General features: G+C 40.4%; 1 protein-coding gene across 1 annotated transcript in view; it reads right to left on the minus strand.

The window, feature by feature from the left end:
* Positions 1-20,739, minus strand: part of UACA (uveal autoantigen with coiled-coil domains and ankyrin repeats) — a 32,623-nt gene extending 11,884 nt beyond the window's left edge. Inside the window, exons 1-8 of the mRNA XM_010572141.1 lie at positions 20,637-20,739; positions 5,119-5,252; positions 4,543-4,631; positions 3,307-3,371; positions 2,320-2,377; positions 1,742-1,812; positions 1,529-1,635; positions 407-588 (exon numbers count right to left, since the gene is read on the minus strand). Coding sequence (XP_010570443.1) covers positions 407-588; positions 1,529-1,635; positions 1,742-1,812; positions 2,320-2,377; positions 3,307-3,371; positions 4,543-4,631; positions 5,119-5,252; positions 20,637-20,693 — 763 coding nt within the window. The 5' untranslated portion in view covers positions 20,694-20,739. The remainder of the gene's footprint in view (positions 1-406; positions 589-1,528; positions 1,636-1,741; positions 1,813-2,319; positions 2,378-3,306; positions 3,372-4,542; positions 4,632-5,118; positions 5,253-20,636) is intronic.
* Between the last annotated feature and the right edge of the window lie 6 nt (positions 20,740-20,745).

The following is a 20,745-nucleotide window of genomic DNA, read 5'->3' on the forward strand; positions in this document are numbered from 1 at the left end:
AAACTCATGCACCACATTCAGCTAATTCTATCTATTTTCAATCTTGGGAGGACATTTCAAGAAATAGATTCACCATCCCTTCAGTTAATCAAATATGGAAACATTTACAAATACAAAGTTTTTCTATAAATAAGGCTAAATAACTCCTATGATCAATACTGCAACACCAGGTTCAGCAATGTTAATACCTCGAGGCATGAGAGCCCGCATTTACTTTAAAAGCTTTACTAAAACCAAACAAAACCCCAAAGCCTTCTTTCCACTCCCAAACAGGCAGTTTATCACCTTTTTGTTTAAAGGACTACAGCTGCCCGCCAAAAAACAGTTCCTGAAGACATAGCAGTGGGAAGATACACAATTCAAACAAAAGAATAACAGCAAGCTGTTATAGCTGTGTTCTCCATACCTTTGCTGGAATCCTCAACGGCAGCTTTTATTAAAGCCAAAATGTCAATATTGTCACCAATTCTGGCATAGTAAGCACAGTCATGACCAAGGCCATCAGTCAAACTAACATCCGCACCATTTTTGAGCAAAACTTCTACTGCATCCTTGCAGCCGTATTCACAGCCTAACATTAAGGCAGTCCTGAGGATGGGGAGAAAGACTGCATTCAGAGACTCAGGGATCTCACACTTTAATGGAGCAATCACTTACAGAAATAATCCTTTGTACACTTAAGTCTAATCATGGAAACTTGAGTCAAGGAATCTTTCCTCTATCAAGAGAGCAAACTAAGCTTTAAAAAGTCATTTAGTCAATGTTTAAATATTTGTTAAAAAGCAAACAAAAACACTGTAATAGCAGTATTTTCATGAAACCCAGCATAAACCCACTGCCTTTGAGAGAACCACCCAGTGTTTTGAAAACTCCTATGACTTCAGCTTCCTCTCTAGATACAAATCTCAATAGACACAACAAATACATGACAAGAAGTTTAGACAAAGTTTGGGGAGGCAAGTGCTTGGGAGCCCTCGCAATACCTTCCAAACACTTGCCAGCTTCAGAACATGCAATGCAAGTACCCATGCTTTGTCCCATAGCAGCCTCACATCCATTGGCCATCCTCCAAGAAATAACTGGCAGAAGTAGCAGGTACAAAGAGAAAACCCCTCCCCTTGACCCCCTGCCATGAATATAGAAGCAAACTTTTCAAGGCCTTTAGGTCCCTTCAGAACTCCAACAGGACCCAAGTACTTCTTGGCAGAGCACCACTTTTGCCATGACCCATTTTGCATATTGATCCCAATGGGTACAAGATCCAGCTTTGGACATACAAACCGTTAAAGAACCAACTGCAGTTTCTCTGCTGGCAGTAACAAGCCTATATGTATTTTAGATGCAAGAACAAGCAATAAAAAAGGCCACACCTATCTGTGTTACTGAGTTGGCACATCTACTTCTGAACTAAATCCCACGTTCTTTTCCACTGAATTTAGTATATTTATTCTGTAGCCTGAAAGTCAAGGGACAGCTTTCTACCCTTTAAATGTCAGCAGGCATTCTGACAACCCTCTGCAAGTGTTACCTGTTTTGTTTGTCCCTGGCATTAACATCTGCTCCTCTGTCTATCAGAAGTTGACAAACCATTGGACGACACATCTGAGTGGCCAGCACTAGTGGTGTCCTCCCATCCTGAAGAGAAGAAAGGGGAAAGAAATAAGGAAAAGGAGAGAAAGCAGAGAACCCACAAGAACTCCAATAGGGTTTGTGCAGGAGAATGCTATAAGCAACAACTTACTCCATCTTTTGAATTCACCAAGGCCCCATGATCACACAGTAGTTGTATGCTAGAGGAACAGTCTGACATAGCTTTCAAGAGAAAAAGAGCAAGCAAGTTATACTGCTGAAAACAGCCTTTGTGAAACCCCAAACACCTCCTTGGGTGTATTTCTTTCACAAAAATTCATGCAACTAAGTTAAAGCAAGACAAGGCTCTGTGACTTAGTTCTCACATGACCACCTCAAGAGTACATGAAAAATCAAACGCTACTGTTCGAGACACTGCATAGCATAATGAGGATGCAGACAACCGAGAGTAAAGGTATCTTAACCTACTAACACCATTGCTCTAAAACACTGCTCGTTATATTTGCTGAAGATTTTACTAGACAATTCATGGGCATCAGAAGAGACTTTCAGACCTACAACCTCTGCTAAGACTGTTAACAAGTTTGTTACTGATGACAAATGTCATGACAACATAAAACTTCCTCTCCTACTACAGTCACCAAAATTAAAAGAATTTGGCCCATCTGAAAATCAATCCATTAAATCTAGATTTCATATTACAGTTATCAGAAAAGCAAAACCTTTTACCTGCATCATGAAGAGCAGTTCTTCCTTGAAGATCCACATTCTCTGTTGGACAATTGTACTGTTAAAATAAGTAACCCTGGTTATCAATCAGGATTCAGACTGCACTTACAAAACGTGAAATGTTTTGAGGGTTCAATTAAAACAATAAAAAGTGATTTAAGGAAAAAAGTAAGTTTGTAGTTTCTAAATATAGTGACATACACGAAAGAGTGAGCTATGGGTACATGCACTTTAGTGCTCTAAACACATTGATCAAAAGTTGTAGACATAAATTAACACCATGCAAAGAAAACGTGCAATTCACAGACTTTTCACAAACACTTTCAAATGTTTGTTCACTATGGCTAAGATCCTCCACTACTTGTCTCACTCCTTTGCTACCAGTATCACTACTAGTTCTGGCACTCCACAGAAAATGTGCCATTTATGTCGCATGGAGACATGCATCAAATAAACAGAAGATAAAAGAACCCATTAAAAGTTTAAAAAAATTCAAATGAGCATAAACTGATGAGGAATAAAGAAAAAATAAATATCACACAAACCTAAGATGACCCCCAATATTGTTTCATTAATGAAAGATTATGGATATAAACACCCATCTTTTGAAGGAAACACTACTCTTGAGCAGGCCTTTCAGTATTACTGTTTGTAAATGCAAATGTATTCAGAAAAGGAGCACTAGTCTTTAAAAGACACACAGCTCCATTGTCTTTAAGAGGCAGAAACTACAACCTTATTTTATTGCCTACATGAAGAGAAAAAGTGTTTATTTTTTTTATTTTAGCACTCTTCCAGCCACAATCTCTTATTTAATATGAAAAGGTCTTTTCCCCATGACTATTTTTTTTAAAAAAGAATGTAATTGTTTAAAAAAAAAGAGAGAAGTGGCATGTCTCAATATTGAATCAGTATATTTAAGAGTACCTTTCTTCCTCTCAAGAATAAAAAAAACAGTGACAACAAACAAGTTGTATTTTTCAGTACCTGCAGCAGCTTCTGCAAACATAAAGCATGTCCGTATTTTGCAGCTAGGTGCAATGCGTTTCTACCTAAAAAGAAATATCATCAATTCAGGATCTATTTTGAACATGCATTTGAAATACCACACACAACTTCAACACACCTATGTTGTTCCTCAGAAAGTCTATTACTAATCATAAAACACCAATTCATAAGAAGTTAATTTGTACTTCACTAAAGCATTGGCATAGTTTATTTCATCTGAAGAAAAAACTGTCATCGTCCTCCTCCATAATTCTATACACTTAACTGCTGCTCATCACATGCTAGATGTATGAAACTTCAAGATACATATGTGTCATTAGACTGCTAGACTGATTTCAGGACAAGAGACAGTTCAGATCAATATTCACATGATTTTAGATACAACAGTCCCTGTCCCCCCCACCAATTCCATCAGTGCTATAACTAGTCATCTCTCTTGTTTATACTTCACAATTTGTTACAGTCTCTTCTTATTTTAGAGAAGCTGCAACCAAGGGTTCAAGTTCATTACTGAAATTAATCTCAAAATACTGCAAATGACTCCACATAAGCATTTAAAAAAATAATCTGTCACATGAAAGGAGGAGGCTAGGTATTTCTGTAATTAAATTGAAAACAAGAGAATATTCATTAACCATGTTAAATTATGAGGTAAACAGTCCAAGGCAAAATTAGCAGCCGTTTTTAACTACCTCTTCAACAAGACCTTCACACAAACTCTAATATCACACCTTCAAATCAAGAAGGTAGCACAGACACGCTCTGAATTTTTGAGGGCTCAGTATGGGTGCACAAACAGCTACTATATCATTTAATTTGAATCCTCATTGCATACAGTACTTTACAAGTCTCAGTGAAATACACTTAGTATTTAAATGAACACAAATTCTTTTAAAACTGTTCTTACACTGTTATTCTCAACCAGAAATGCTAATCTCACCAGTGAGTCCAGAGCAGACTATATATAATACTGTTATAGCAGCACAAAACCAAAGTTCTTAAGTTCTTCTGCATTCATGAACTTAACTGACAGGGCATGACCAGTTTCCTCGCAAGTTCAGCAACAAGTCACACAGATAATCAATTTTTTTGCCAACTACAGGAAACTACAGAAAGGAGGAAGATCTATCCTGTAGTTCAGCTTAATTCTACTCCAAAATAAAAACCAAGCTGAGAACTTTTGCAAGTTGCACTTGGACATTTGAGGAAGCCTACCTGCAGCATCAGTGGCTGTGATATCAACTCCATGAATAAGGATGGTGTTCAAGCAATCCAGGTTTCCCTTTGATGCTACAACATGGAATCTAAAAATAGAAAATACCTTGCTTGAGCACAACTGTTTTATACACAAAAATGGTAGCATTAACCAGGAAAGTCAAAGCAAATAGCTGTATACTGAAAGTATTATACAATACAAATGCAGCTTTGGACAGCATCCAAATCCAGTTAAGTGTTTTGCAGATATTACTTTAAGGATTACTTCAAGAAAGTTATTTACCTTCAATCAGTGAACTAGGTGAGAAACTAATATGCTTTCCATTTCTCTTCAATATTCAAATCTGGCAGGAGCAAGTATTTAAACACTGATCTGCACTTTGAAGTGAGGATTGTTTGAGAATTTCACATTCTAGCCATCTGGTATTCTAGTTTAGATGAAACTTGAATCTAACGTGATGTATTACATACATTTATATATCAAAAAAGAGTTTTTACAGCAGCAACAAGATTTAGGAATTGAATAACTTCCAGTAGCTTTCCAACACCATTATTGGAGTACTGGAAGCTACTTACGCAGATCTCCCTTCCACATCCAGTTTAGTAGGACTGACTCCTTTTTTGGCAAGGATTGATGAAACCTTTTCCACATCGCCCCTTTCAGCTGCTTTCATTAACCTGTCATCATATTTGTTCCAGTCTGTGTTCAGCTGTAAGACAGAATTAGAAAAGCAAGTGACCTTATAGTACACTATTGATCCACTAAAGGAACTTCAATAAAAGGCAGAATCATATGCAACTGGGGGGATACAACAAAAAATATAATGGTTTCCAGAGTTGTACCTGTTAAGATGTTTAGAGTTATTTATGTATAACATCACTGTAGGATTTCAATCAGTCTGTTAGCATTGAATGTACAGTGCTCCAAGACAGTCTGGTTAAGTCACTTTGGTCCTAAAGGAGACCTTTAGGATCAGACCTCTTTGGTTTTCCTCATTCCGCTTTGTTCTAATAGAACTAAAACTAAAGCCACACACAGTAGATCCCATCCTCATTCTCAAATGAAGTTTTCAGAGAGTTTCTCATATTAGATTGTCTTTAGAGGGGCTAGAAGGAGATGTCTATCTGCCATGTGAGGCTGCCCAGACAACTGTCTTTTCACTGTATCTTTACTTTCTCCTCTCTCATCATGAATACTTCCATCCTACCCCCCAAAAAAAATCTCTCCCCCCGCAGTGGTTGATTAACAAACAAGAAAAACTGCTACACAGGGCTGTGTTAAACTAAGGACTTCACACAACAAAGGAAAGGCTAGCATGTGTACTCACACACATACACACTTTATAGAAGAGCAACCTGTTATATCCCAAAAACCTCTCAGTGTGTCTAGAAGGGACTTGGAAGTCAAAGAGGCAGGGAACCCCACACAAGATCAGCTATAGCTCTGCATTGTTGTCCTGGTAATTGTCAAAATCTCAAAAGCTCAACTAAAGGAAGAGGTAAGAGTGTCCAAGGAGACCTGCAGTTCAGTCCTTCATTAATTGTATCAGAGAACATTTTTCCTAATGCCTGGTTATCACGTTTTAATCTCTCCACCATGCACATTAAGAACTCCCCTTCTCCTTTTCTCTGCAGCAACTATATATTTGAAAAGCTGTCTCTCCTTAGTCTCATGCCCTTTAGGAAAAGCACATCAACTGCTCTTTCACATCAGCAAGGCAATTAACTCCATTAGCTATATGAAAACTGGAGGGTTTCTTGTTCATCTTTATTGTCAATCATCTTAATTGTAATAGTCTAAATAAAACAATCAAGTGTTTCACTTCTATATATTAAATATCTGTACAAGCCTCAAAATTTACAAATTAATAAAAAAAGATGCAACGCAAAGGAACAGACAAGTGAGGAATTGCAAGTAACGGATCCCAAAATAGTACTGCTAACAATTGCGAATCTAAGTAATCATCTTCAGTATAAGCTTTCCAGTATTCATTAAAATAATTATTTCATAAGGAAGCAGGCAGATAAAACACAGCCGCTACTATTTTCCCCCTCTATCAACCTTTATATAAGTAAAGGTACCATAGAGAACTCAACAGGTGAGCTTTGCAAGATACTTCAACAGGACAATTATGAAATATATGTAATCAACAGCAGACTTCAGTTTTCATTAATTCAGCAACACATGAAATATGTACTAAATTGAGCCCTCCCTAAACCAAGTTCACATTTATCAAGAACATTTGAGTTTCCCAGCTTTACTGAAAGTTACACTGTTTTTCATGTCCAATGCATAACTAAAATTGATGAAAGAACATCAGAAAAGCAAAAAAAAAAGCAGAGACCCTATATTCCCCTTACCAACACATACAAGTTGCTTTTCCTCAAAGCATTCTTTCATCCACTCACAGGGGTGCAGAGTTTGATGCTGCTTCCCACCCCACATAACCACAGGCTGCTGCCAAGGAAAGCATCCCTCCCGTCCCCAGCCACTCTCCCTCTGCTTTGTGTGCCTCAGGCAGGGGAGCACACTCATCCTGCAGCTGCCAAACAAGCTGATCCCTAAGAAAACATCCACAGAGAGAACTGCCATGGAACCAGCTCACTGACCTGATCCACTTGCAGCCAGGTAACAAGGAAGGAAAGGCACTAGCACACAGTCAGGGACGGCAGTGGATTTGGTATGACACCAGACCGTACCCCAACCCTGCACGGTACAAAACCAAATGCTGAAATGCTGCAAATCAACATAGGTACACACATGACATCAGTACAGAAACATACTGCCTAATTCAACTCACTGAATTTGGCCATTCTTAAAAATAGATCTGAACCAGCTCCATTATGTCCCAAGCAGTTTTCAGATTTTAACATCAAATGGATGTGCTAAAAATATGCACAGGACACAGTTTTTCCCGACTGTTCAAAGGGTCAAAATTTAGCTAAGTGTGATATTCAAGAGATTAACATCTATTGAGCTGTAGAAAGAAATTAAAAGTTTATAGCTTTAAATTGCTTGCAACTACCAAAGCAATGTAGAGTGCAAAGAAAGTACAAGTCAGTTATAAATAGACCACCACGCATTCCATCTCAGACATTCGTCACCCCCCACTTTTTCCTTGTTTACTTCAAATTTAGAATTTCAGGCCACAGGCCAAGCATCCCACCCCATAACACAGAGCTTCTTCTCTTCCTTGCCAAACCATCCTTTCTGAATTGCTTTACACTTTTCAGGAAATTCTGTTCTGTGACAGAAACCTCACGGCCAAGTTAGACACTGATGACTTGATATTCAAGAAGCTTTTAACAGAAGGCGGTGGCTTATAAAGGAGTATTATATTCAAAATCTACATGGCAAAAGAATTTACTGATAACAGCGAGACATACACAGCCTGTAGGTACATGAAGTTACTTATCACTAGGGATCAGAAGCTCCACGCCTCACTGAATAAAGCACATTAAAACTAGTAATTTCCAAAATAGAGCAGCCAAAAAGTAGCTGAGAACAAGTAGCTGAGAACATTTTTGCTTCTTTAAGTGAGAAAGCAACCTTTCAATGCCATATCCTTCATGTTGGGTTCATCACAATACACTCCTCCACCTCCTTAAAGCACCAAACACATTATGCAAAAGTCTTAGCAGTCTTCATGTGAAAGCAAGAACAACAATAATAGGTAAAAACCAAAAGCTATGTACAACCCTCATGTTAAAAAAAGTTACATTCTATCAAGACAGAACTACCTTCTCCTTAAGACTATCTTACTAGTAAAGACCAAATTTTTTCAAGATTTAATGTAATAAAGTCTGGAAGATCCCCAATGGAACAAGCCAATGCCAATTAGCCAGTTCTCAAAGTGGCCAGAGCTGCAGCCAGCAAGGTCTTGCCTTGCACCAGACACAGGGTTTGCAAGGTAGCAGATACAAACAAAGAACAAAACCAAAAATGCACTGCCACCACCCTGCATCTGTGGAATGATTTGTATAATGGAGTTGTAATCATGATTATCTTTATTCCCCATTCTCACGATAAACAAGATTACAGTAATCATAAAGTCTTAGCAAGTATTGTACTGAATAGGCTATTGCTAAAAGTGACATGAAGTAATAAAAAATAGACAACTAATGAAATTACAACTACTAGTGCTGCCCAGCTAAAGTGCAGTACTGATTTGTCAATCAATTAAAACATCCATTAGCTTAAAAGCCAAGCCAGCCTGGCTGGCATAATGAAGTCATTGCATTGGTGACATTAATGTTCACAGCAAAAGCTGCACCCATTGCTGGGGGGAAAGACAATATTTCTCTGCAGCTTGGCAAAGTTTCCTCTGATAAGCAACCTTATTATGCAACTTTTACATTTTACTTTCAAATACCTTAGAAACTGTACATCCATAGCATCAAGCTCTGTTCCCTCTAAGTTCTTTTGCATATGGCACATTTCACATCCTTAGAGGAAAGCGATCACATCTTGCATGTTTGCCACTGGCTTTAGATTGCCAAGTTTCATACTTGCTGCTTATACCTGCTAGCACAAACTCTCTCAAATCTATAGAAAACCCTTCATCAGCCATTCCTTGCTCCCATTTCATAAATCTTCTGATTAATAAGAGCATTATTTAAAAAAAAAATTTTTTAACCCTGTGGTTGTAACACTTAAGTAAATTGTATCCATTTCCTATGATGTACTATATTGTCACTCAAGTATTTCACATCTAAGGAAAATTCCTCACAGGAAGAATTGTTAAAGACAGATATAACACACATTAACTAAAAAGAAACTGTTACAAAACATTTACAAAATTCAAGCTTTTGCATTTTTGCAGTTGTAGATTTCATATCAATGGCAGTAATTTAAGATACCTACTGTGGTTTTAGCTGCACAAGAAAACCAACAAGTCATCATAGAACTTGCAGCTTCTTGCTGCCAGAAGCAATCAGTTTATCTTGCATCAAGTTATAAACCACTGCAGCTCACAAAGCAACAAGCCAGAGTTCAAACGGGCTGCTTCGAGAAACATATTCTCTCCACCACCCTGAATTCATCTTGCTCCATCCTTCACTTAGCTTGGATCCCCAAGTTATTTTCCCCATCTTCAGGATCATCTTCAGACTTCATAACTCTTAAAAAAATATGGGCTACCCCCAGTCAGAGGCTGCCTGGCTAGTGAAGCCCTTCGTGGATCCAGTTGCCTGCTCAGCCTGTCCCTCCCCAGCAATCCCCAAGAAAACCCTCCCAGAGCTTTTGTTTCTGTGTTGCAACAGACTGCCAGAGTGACTCAGACTCACAAGTAAATATTGCCCAGATCTGAAATATCTTGTAAACAATACGTAGACAGTCTCATCAACCCAGATCTATTTTCTGATAATCCAGTACTTGATAGCCAAGCGATAGAAAGCAATAGCTATTAATACATTCCCCACATGCTCATGCCCTGACTAAGGCATGTTAGATTTAATGTTAACTAACAAGACAAGCATGCATGAAACTTTACTACAATGTTGTTACGTTCTGCAGACATGCAAACACTCACTTTAAAATAACAAACACATTAGTCAAATTAACTGTCCACTGACATTAATGAAGGTCATACTTATCACCACTAATAAAACAGAAGGACTGAAATACTCTCAGGAGTAATTTTTTCCCCATTCCACCACACCACAAAGCTGAAACCAGACTCACGATCAGACTTCAGACAGTTACGACTGCAGAGCAGATGGAATGCATGATCCTATTTTGACAGAAATGTAACCGATTTTAAATTAGAAAACACACATGCCTCTGCTTTAAAAAAAAAAATCTCCTTTTACAGTGATGAAACCCATTCTGAATAGAACCTGGTTTCAGCTTACTGCTGCTGCCAGTCTGTCTCCCAAGATGTTAAACGAGGAGTCACAAAGGCTGTGAAAACATTAAATAGACAGCATAATGATTAACAGTAGGAAGATGTAGAGTCTCCTTTCACAAGTTTTAAATTTAAATGGAAATCTCCCAAGTGCCATATTTAGAGGACTAGGTCAACAGGACAAGCAATGCACTGTTTTGTCTGCAGACAAGAAACACAGTGCATAGCCAGAAAAAACACATACACACACCCCCCAAAGGACACACACACGGGATCACAAATAACCTAATAAATGGACCCTCTCAGTACAGAGATTTTTAAAATCACTCATTCATATTGGCACAAATTCACCCTTTCCCAGCAACTTCTGAACTATTCCACACCACTTGCTGTGAGCACCCAGCCCTTCGCCTTGCAGCACTAACATGTTTCTTGGAAGAACCTTCCAAGACTTCTCTGCAATTAGTGTCCACATGACAAAGCCACTCCAAAAGAGTACAGTGATTACCAGAATGACTACGTCATCTCAAGTTATCTTCTGACCAGAACCAAGTCTGTCTCCTCAAGCTAAAAATGGCATTTGGAGGAAAAAAAATACACTTCAAAAGTGACATCAACAGCAAAAATAAAACCACTTAACTGAAATCAGTTTGGTGAGAAACCATGTAGGTAGCAAGACGATGCCTTCCATAGTTTTTGATTTATCCCAAAGGTTTCACTTGTCTCCTTTTTTTATCTGCCTGCAGACATTCCTCATGACTCATGAGCTGCACTCATCCTGCAGCCCCTTTCTACTGAAGATCCTCCCAAGACACTCTTGACCACAAGATTTAGGATTGCTAAACCACATTCCCCAGAACTGCCCAGCTCAGACTAAGCACAGACAGCAGTTCTCAGGAAACACAGCTTTCATGGCTCCATCAGCACTGAGCAGCTTTGGTAAACACAGCCCAGCTACAGACTCACACCAATTAAATTCTTCTCCAGGGAAGCTGAATCTCAGACAGCTCTAAGGGTAGAAACTAATGAAGCATGCTTGTGTTGCATTCTTTCAGTGTAACCGAAGTTTGGAACCTAATTCAGATTTGGTTTCTCAGAACAAAGACCATCAGATACACCAGCAGTGCAGATCCCTGGACATGCTAAATTACCAAGGATACCACAGGTGCCTACCTAGCTACAGCCAATATTGCCCACTTTCTGGTAACACAGAGCACCTGTTCTACCTAAGCTCAGCCTGCCAGGAATCCTTCCCAGCTCCAGGTCTCCAAAGACAAAGGAGTATCCCATCACCACCATCTGACTAGGATCAAATACAGTACTTGTTCCTATTAGCTTGTATCTGGTGTGCTCTCAGTTTAAGGGCTTTATATTGAGCAGATACATTAGGCATCTGCAGACACTCTGCACATCCATCTGCTATTATAACACCTTCAGGAGTGGCGCAGAGATACACATACACACCAGCACACTCGGAAAAAGAACATAAACTGAACAAGCACAGAATACTTTTAAAAAAGCTCTCCTAGCTTTCATTCAATGATTTAAACTTACTGGGCTAGAGGGATTCTACCCACACGCTTAATAATTCAGAATGAATTGCTCTATTAACTTAGCCAGTTTTTCCTCAAGCCCAGGTAAGCTTTTAGCATCCTTCGGTAAGGGACTGTACAACTTAACTACATGTTTCATGAACAATTACCTACTTCTATTCTCTCTGAACCTGAAAACCCTTATCTTACCAGGTATTTAGCAGATCAGAAGTCAAGCCACTAACTGAGAACAGTAAACAGCACAGTTCAGAGTCAAAGTTTATAGCAGAGTCTAGAACTACAACCTTTGAAAACAAGCCTGTTCCTCACCTGCCATTACAATTAAGTATTTAAAGATGAGAGCTGCAAGAGCATTAATGACTGCCACTGGAGACATTTACAGTCAGGACATAATTGGTACCAAGACTAACTACTCTCATTTTTCTTAGCAAAGGAAGACAGGATGTTCTAGCGTTATCACGAGCAGTGGAAAAGGCACACCACTGCTGGCAACGAAAGCCACGGGGTGCTATCAGCAAGGGTAGTTCTGATAGGCTGAAAGAAATAAATATTTATTTGTACACTGCTGACAACCAGAGAAGCAATTAGCAAAGTTAATGTTTAAAGTTTATTATAGTTATAGGATATATATTTATCAATAAACATAGCACCATACTTAAGGAGTCTGAGCATGAAGCTACTGGACATCATCTCCCTCTCAACCAAAAGAAAAGCAGGTAGAGTCCATGAAGCTGTGCACAGTATTACTGCACACCCTGCCACCCAAGTGTCCCTACTGAGGAACCTGGAGCAAAGTGCTTCATCAGTGATCCCAAGACACAAGAGGACAGAATAATACTGGGGTTATGGGGACCCAAACAGGACAGACAAATTAATATCCCAACCCTGAAGGCCTTTGGAAAGCAATCCATAATACCCTCCAATCCCAGCAGCTCTTCCGCTGAGATTTTTCTCAACCCAAATATTCTCCAGAGTGAAGTCCTAGCAGCCAGAAGGGAACTCCCAAGACTTTTCATGCCAGCAAGAAGATATTTCTGGTCATCAGTCTGAGCACAGTGAGTGTGGTACAATTCCCATTTGAGAATGCACTGACTGTTTTTAAAAAGACAATACAGGGCCAGGGACACAAGAAATATTAGCCTTAATATTGCAATGAAAAAAACTGTGACAAGTTAACTTGTTGCTGAAATAGTATTGCTCAGGAAACTTCCACCTGAACTCAGAATTGCTCATCCAGAGTCTCTAAACACTTCTGCCTACATAGCTGCAGAACACAGACTACATAAACAGCTTATTTAAATAGAGCATGGACAATCTTTAGCAGTCACCTAACTCACTTCAGAAACACCAGCTGTAATTCAAAGCAGTTCTTAAACCTTTCAGCCTGGAAGCTGACATAAACCTGTGAAACTGAACACAGCTCCTCATTACTGCTGGGCTAGGCAGATAATCCTATTAACAAAAAAAAACCAAACTGGACACATCCTCCTCTAATGCCATTAGCAGGTGACATAAGCACATAAAACACACTGAGAGCAAAGAGCTCTGGTAAAACACTGCCATCACCCCTTACAGCAAGGGCTCACAAATATATGAATAGTCCTAAAAATTATGTAGACAAAAACAGTAACACCATACTTTTATGGAAACAGTTATAAAACTACTAAAGCTGCAGTTTCTCAAGTCTGTGAAGGCCATTAGATAGAAAAATTCTTGTCAAAGAAGGACCAAGAATTATTTTATGCCTATCTTTGTCACAAGATATTAATTTTTCCCATTTAGGTGTCCTGCAGAGAAAGACAGGCACTCACTGACAAAGGGGAGTTACTTGAGAAAGGTACATTTGTCACGTAAGCAGAGCACAGATGAGAAGGGCAGGCTCAGCACATCTATCAGCCCACACATTTAATTTTCCTGCTCATTCTACAGAGGTCAGAGTACATTTGTGCTCAAAAACTAATGTCTGAACAGACACACCCTGTGATTTTATATGGCACAAAATGACGATGGCTTTTGAAGTAGTTTGATTTATTTAAAAACTGCACAAACTGGCAAAATGAAAGGATAAGGTAGACTACTGAAACTATTTTTCAAAGATGTTCACCAGGCTTAACTTCCCACTACAGTACAGATGCACATCAGCCAATACTCTATCTCACAGACTTTGGCTTATCTGCAGTTGCCTAGAAAAATATTGCAGATACCAGGTTTGAGCAAGGGTTAGCTCAAATGGGGGGGAGGGGCGAATGGCATTTTACATTTTATAAGCATATCTTGCTTATCAGGATATGTCTGCATTCACATACAAATGTTCTGGAGTTTAAAACTGCCGGAGTAAGATGTACTGTTTAGTCTACATAAGGGAAAAAACAGACACAGCTTGAACACAGGGTTCTTGTTTCACCCAGCACCTTATGTTATCACCTCATTTACCACAATTTCTCCATCCATGGAAAATTATCAAATGCTACAGAGTGGGCAATGCTTAGTCTAAACAGTGATCAAAAATAACAGCCTTCCTAGGACTGCTCTGGTTTTGCATTGCTCAAAATGCTTGTATCAAGAATTTGTATTAACAGTTGTGCTGTTGCATGTCTTGTTTAAATGTAACTGCATCCTTTAATTAATATAGGTAAAAGTCTCCTAATACACAGGTTAAAGCAAAACAAACAGTAACCATCTAAAACCCCACCATAAACATTTCTGATTTTACCCTATTCTTACAGCATTTTCCTTCCTACTACAAGTTAGTACATCCCATCAAGATCAAATTACTAAGTATCAAAAAAGTATTCAAATCTACTTCTAACCATCTGTGACATGTCAAATAGTCCTCTCAAAACCATCATAAGGGCTCTAAATCTGTGTCAAATAGTACATTTCTATCTGCAAGGAGCAACATGCATGTACCTAACAGCATAGCCAGTTTCCCTATTCAGCATGGCTGGGGTAGGGTGAAAAACCACTAGCATCAACTACAACAGCGCACAAGCTACAGTGGAAGTGTCAAAGAACTCTGCATGCAACTCCTGAAGGATGCAAAGTCTGCTAAGATTTAAAACAATGAAAAATATTTTCAAGTTTGTTTTTAAACACAACTTCCTCATGTGTCTTTGCCAACATACAACTCAAGTACACTGTATTGATAAAACATCTTCAACTTCTCAGCCCTAAGATACAGATCAACTTGGACACTAATAAAAGTGATCAAAACTACTTACGCACTCCAAAAACAAACCAGCATTTTTTGCAGCTGCATTTTAAAACAGCCTGTTAAGTATATTTTATGGTAACTGGGGCCAGACTTACACAAGTCAAAGAACATTACACCCTTTTACAGCAATGAGAGCATCACAGCTTTCACCACAAAAATAATGGGGAGCCCTACAAGCCTAGGTCCTGCTGCAGCCCAGCTTTGCCCCTGCAAGTGCCCAACAATTACAGAGTGCCCAGGAGAAAGTATTTCCCCTTTAAATGGGGAGAAAGCAGCAGCAAGGTCAGAGTCCAGCTGCCTTTGCCATTAAAAGCCGCATATCACACTGCCTTCCTCAAGGCAAACCATTAGTTTGAAATTACAAGCTCTCAGGCAAGGACCAATTGATTTGTGTACTTCCATGTATTAATAACAAAGCATCAGAAAATATTAGGGGGTGATGAAACACGACATGACTATTACATTCATCATCCAGGGAAGCAGCCTGAAGCACGTATGCATGAAGAAAGGAATACCATGTTACAGTCCCGACTCGATCCTGTTCGGTCATTAAGTAATGAAAATATGGAGACAATATCAGTCTCTCAGCTGTTATAAGCATTTGCTTGCTAATAAATATTACTACTGAAATACTGACAAAGCACTACGTAAGTTTTATCTGAGCAAAAGGTCAGATGAACTTAAAACAGATAACCAAACAGCCTTATCTGCATAATTAAGTCTGCAAATCAGCTACGGATATTTAACTTGCACACAGGCACTCACTGTACCTCCATTTTTTTAAATATTTAATTGCTACATTCCAAAATGATAAAGCATTCATAAATACTCCTTTTTAAGGAGTCTGAAAATTACAATGCACCTGTAAACAGGCTGCACCACAAAGCTTTTGCTGAACCACAAAAATTGCCTGTCTTGACTAACCTTGTGTTTCTTCAGCATCAACCACAAACATCACACAAACAAGCACGCAACTCTAATTAACTAAATGCAAATGAATCACAAGGGGTTTTCTTCCAAGGAACATACACATTAGCACAAGCCTTAATAAAGCTTCCTGGAACCCAAACATACTCTAAAGAATAACCACAGTCAGCCTAAGATTTGACATTTGAATATTATGGTGTTGTTGATTCTTGGCCATGCTGCCTGAAGATGGCATTGTAAGGTCACCTTAGGTTGCCCACAACAGACACAAGGGAGGTAGGGCAGAGGGAATGGTAACTTTGCTCCAGCCAACAGCAGCCATGCTGGAAAAATTCTGCTGATGGGTCATAGCACTGTGATCAGCCTGACTGACAAACACTGTTTTGTCTTTGTACAGAGCAGAGTCATGACAAAATGCCATGAAAATCTTGTTTGTTTACAAACAGACATGTGCCACCAGCAGCACAAGTTTTTTTTCTTTTGTTTAAGAAGTTCAACACAAAAGTGATCTTGAATCTTTGGTTAAAATTAGGTTACCAAACATGTATTTTTTACTGCATTTCTTCAGTTAATGTGTATTCTACAGCACACTGGTGCGACAAATCATTTTTAACAAAGTCATTCTGCTGTACATACAAAGATAGTGTTGTTGATTAATTAGCACATTCAGACAACAAACAGTATTCTTCCATTCCCTTAATAAAAGTGATCAGATCAGAACAAGAGGTAGTACCTCCCCTCCCTGCTGCTGACAGGGCAGTAGTAGTTGTTTAATTGTGTACTGGGTCAACCCACAAAGTTCCACTATTTACATAGAGGAAAAGTCATCCATTTAACAGAACTGGACAGTCTCCACATGAAAAAAAGTGTGAACACAACCTTAAACAAGTTCAGCTGTCACTAACTACAGCACTTGTACAGGTATTAATTTAATAATCACAGATCATCATACCAGGGCAAGTACTCAGGTGTTTACCTTTGTTTCTTGCACAATGGTTTCCGCTAATTATATATGATGTTCAGTTTCTCTTGATTAAAAAAAATCCAACATCATTTTTCCCAGAGGGTAAAGGATTGACAGAAGTTTTTACATGGTTTTACATCTGCTCACTCTCATTACTTGCAGGTGCTCCAGGCAGTGCTGCTGATTTCTGAAGTGCATGCATACCTCAGACCATCTTTGCCTTTAATGTCATATCTTAGGATGCAAACAACTCCAAAGAAATGCAGACCTGCCACTGCTCAGTGATACAGCTTCAGCTGTGCTCAAAGCACTACCAAGAATCCCATGTTTCACAGTAAGTAGCCATCCCCTGGCAAGCAGTCCAGAAGCCCCCTTTCCTAAATTCCAGACTCCATTATAAAGGACAGAAAAGTGAAAAGCCCCACATTAACAAGATAATGCACCTCAAATCTAACAGAACACCTCCACAGCTATTTCCCAAATGTTAAAGAAATAAGTAGGCAATCTTTCCCCTCCCAAGCCAAGAGTTAGAATCTTACCAGTGAAAGTCAATTAGCAAAGGTCTGAAACAAAAATAACTGTAGAACAATAAATCAATCTTTCCCCAAACATCTCCTCAAGAAAGACCAACCAGTGAGCACTTCATATTTGCTTCTTGTACATACAGCTACAGACAGAATTCCTAACTTTACTGGAAGAACACATTTCCTAAACACAAACATACACTTATTATATCAGCATGTATTTTGGAATCTCAGAAATACTAGCAGTGCATGCTGCTGTGGTCACCCCAATAGGACTGACTACATTAATTAAAATCTATCTTCTAAATGTTGGTGAATGAGGCATCATTTCTGACTGAAAATGAGGTGCATGCCCTCAAGGCTTTGTGCTCCACAGAAACTGGTGCTAAAGTTTCCAGCCTACACTGCTGCAAATGATAAGCATGTGTCTCACTATTCCGAGCACTGAAGTTACTGAACAGGCTGCTTAGATTATTTTCCAAGCACCATCAGCCAGCTGGAGTTGGCAAAACTAGATAAATCCATTTTCAGACAAAACATTTTGGATAATTGTGGGATTGGTAACAACTATCATTTTTTCATTCTGCTGCTTTTCATGGCTTCCCTCCATCACAAGACGGGTAATAAAGCCATTTCCAAAAGATCACCATCAGAAGACAGAGGGCATGCAACTATTACCTTGACCTGGAGGAAAATTTTCAGAAGCATGATGAAGGGATTAAGTTTCTCTCCACCCCCCAGGAAATAGCACTGGGTGGGAACAGGAGAGAGGGATGAAGTTTCTCAAACAGGCAACTCTTTTTACACTTGTTTCAAGCAGGATCTATAAAGCTCACACTGGCAGGATTCCCACCCGCTTCCCCTCCTTCCCTAGCAGTTAGAAACAGAGACACAGCTTTACCCAATCATCCCCCCCCCTTCAGCTTCACTATTAACACCCACCCATGCAGCTGAATTTTTTTTCCCCATATAGAAGGTTATAAGTTGGTGTTTGATTAGCTGGTGGAGTGATCATGTAACCAAAATATGTAATTAACAGATAAAATAAGTCCACCATGGGTACAAACGCCAGTTTTTAAAAGATCTCACTGAAAGTAATTTCCCTTCATATCTTTTAGAATAACTTCAGCTCTTAAAAGTATTAAGACTGCTCAAATCTACTTTGAAAGGAAGGTTTATTGAGCCTTCACCTATGGAAGTGAAAAATCTCCACATCTATTCAAAAGCAAACATGAATGCTGTAAGTGTTTGTTGACGTTTAATTATTGTAGGCTTATTTTGAAATAACAGTTCTGAAGTATAGGACAACTAATGAATAACATAAACCAGTGCCAGCCCACACATTACAAATTATCATAACAGAATTCTGAATCACTCCTTTGCACAGTGGAATGTTCAGCACAGTGATGCACTTCCACACGGAACTGTCATTTCATCAGATGAATTTGGTCAGCAGTTTACAAGCCTGAATATCAACATATCTTTCAAATGAGCTATTATTTTCAAGTAATAGCTTCAGATCCAAGACAAATGTGCAGGAGTACTTTAGAGATGGCTAATACCTTAAAAGACAACTGATAAAAGTCAGTGTATCATATTAACCTGCCCTTTTCCACTATTCCATGTAGCCAGCGGCAAGTTTAGCAAATCGGCACAGGAAGACAGCAATAAGCTTAGGAGTGCAACTGCCACAGTAGACTCCCAGGGAAGCATTTAGTGAATGGTCACAATTAAAGATGATTTACCACACAAAGTAATTTCCAAATATAGCTTTGTTCAGTTACAAAGACCTCTCTCATCAAAAGGCATCTGCAGAGATGAATGAAGTAAAAATGAAAACCAATAAAGCCATTTAAAGCCAGTTAACACCAGCCTCAATTTTGGAAGCCATAGAGAACAAGACGATTCCACCATCACAAAGGTACCTCATTTCCAGAGGTTGCAACAACCCCAGGCCCAGTATTCCCAGACTAGATGATCAGAAATCACAACTGTGTAAAGTCACTAGCCACTTTGAAAGCTTTTTGTCCACTTTCTAAGCAAATCCTCCTTCTGTGCACTAGGATAAGTGCTCCGATGTTGCCACAGAAATTACTAATGTTGAACAAGCTACTAACAATGCCATGCACGCAGATCTCGGCAAGCCCCAGGGCAGGTTGCCAGTCAAAGCTCAGCACTGGCTCCCAAGGCTCTTACAGAGAATTAAAAAAAAAAAAGTGTTAATTTCTGCTGAGGCCAGAAAGCAAAACTGAAGGCAGAGGTAACATGCATTTGCATGCTTGTTTTCCGAGCTGCAGGTCATCTAGGGCAGCCTGAACAAGAGGCTGGGTGGGTGCCAGATGTAGTGCATATTCTCATCCCGCTTTTCCCCACGCCAGCGCTCAAAGATCCTCTCTCCGCTGTGCCTCCTCCCCACACACAGACCACCGCGGGGGCTCACTGCCTGCCCTTCAAGCCCTTGCACTCAAACCCCAAGGAACCTCCACCCCTCCAGCAGATCTCCAGCTCACTGAAGCCCAACTCCCCCAAGTGCCAGGGTGCTGCCCCTCCACGTCTCCCCAAGAGAGCTCACTCCCCACAGATCCCAGAGACTCTCTTACCCCCCAAGTCACCCCAACTCTTCCACGCTCTCTGCCCCCAACAAAGCCTCGGCTCCCCAGGGAGCCGAGACTCCCTCTGCTCTGCCCCCACGCAATGCCCCGCTGCCCGGCCCCTTCCGCTCCTCTCACCCCAGACCCCAGGCACCCCACACATCCACAGCCCTCCCCCCCCTCAGCTTCCCAGCCTCACCCCCAAGCAGAGCCCACCCTCCCCCCCGGAGCTCGCCGCCCCAGCGCACCTCCCCGCGGAGCTGCATGCCCACCGCCCGCCCGCGGAGCTCAGCCCCACCGCTCCATCCCCAGGTAACCCCATGGGGCCTAGCTCCCAAAGCACCAGAGCCCAGCAGCCCCCAGCCCCATCTCCCCTCACAGGAGCCCCCGGGCCCTCAGCCCGCCAGCGCAGGCTCCGACCCCTGGGGGGGCTCTCCCTCCCCTCTGCCCCCGGCCCAGCCCTGCCGGCACCCACCGCGCTGCCCCCGATGACCGCTTCGTGCTTCTTCAGGCGGGACTTGAGGCTCTTCATGGCGCGGCCCCGGGCAGGCGGGCGCGGCACCGGCCCCGCGACGCGCACCCGC

Source organism: Haliaeetus leucocephalus, unplaced genomic scaffold, assembly GCF_000737465.1.
Source record: "Haliaeetus leucocephalus isolate CR32 unplaced genomic scaffold, Haliaeetus_leucocephalus-4.0 Scaffold339, whole genome shotgun sequence".
Classification (NCBI taxonomy): domain Eukaryota; kingdom Metazoa; phylum Chordata; class Aves; order Accipitriformes; family Accipitridae; genus Haliaeetus; species Haliaeetus leucocephalus.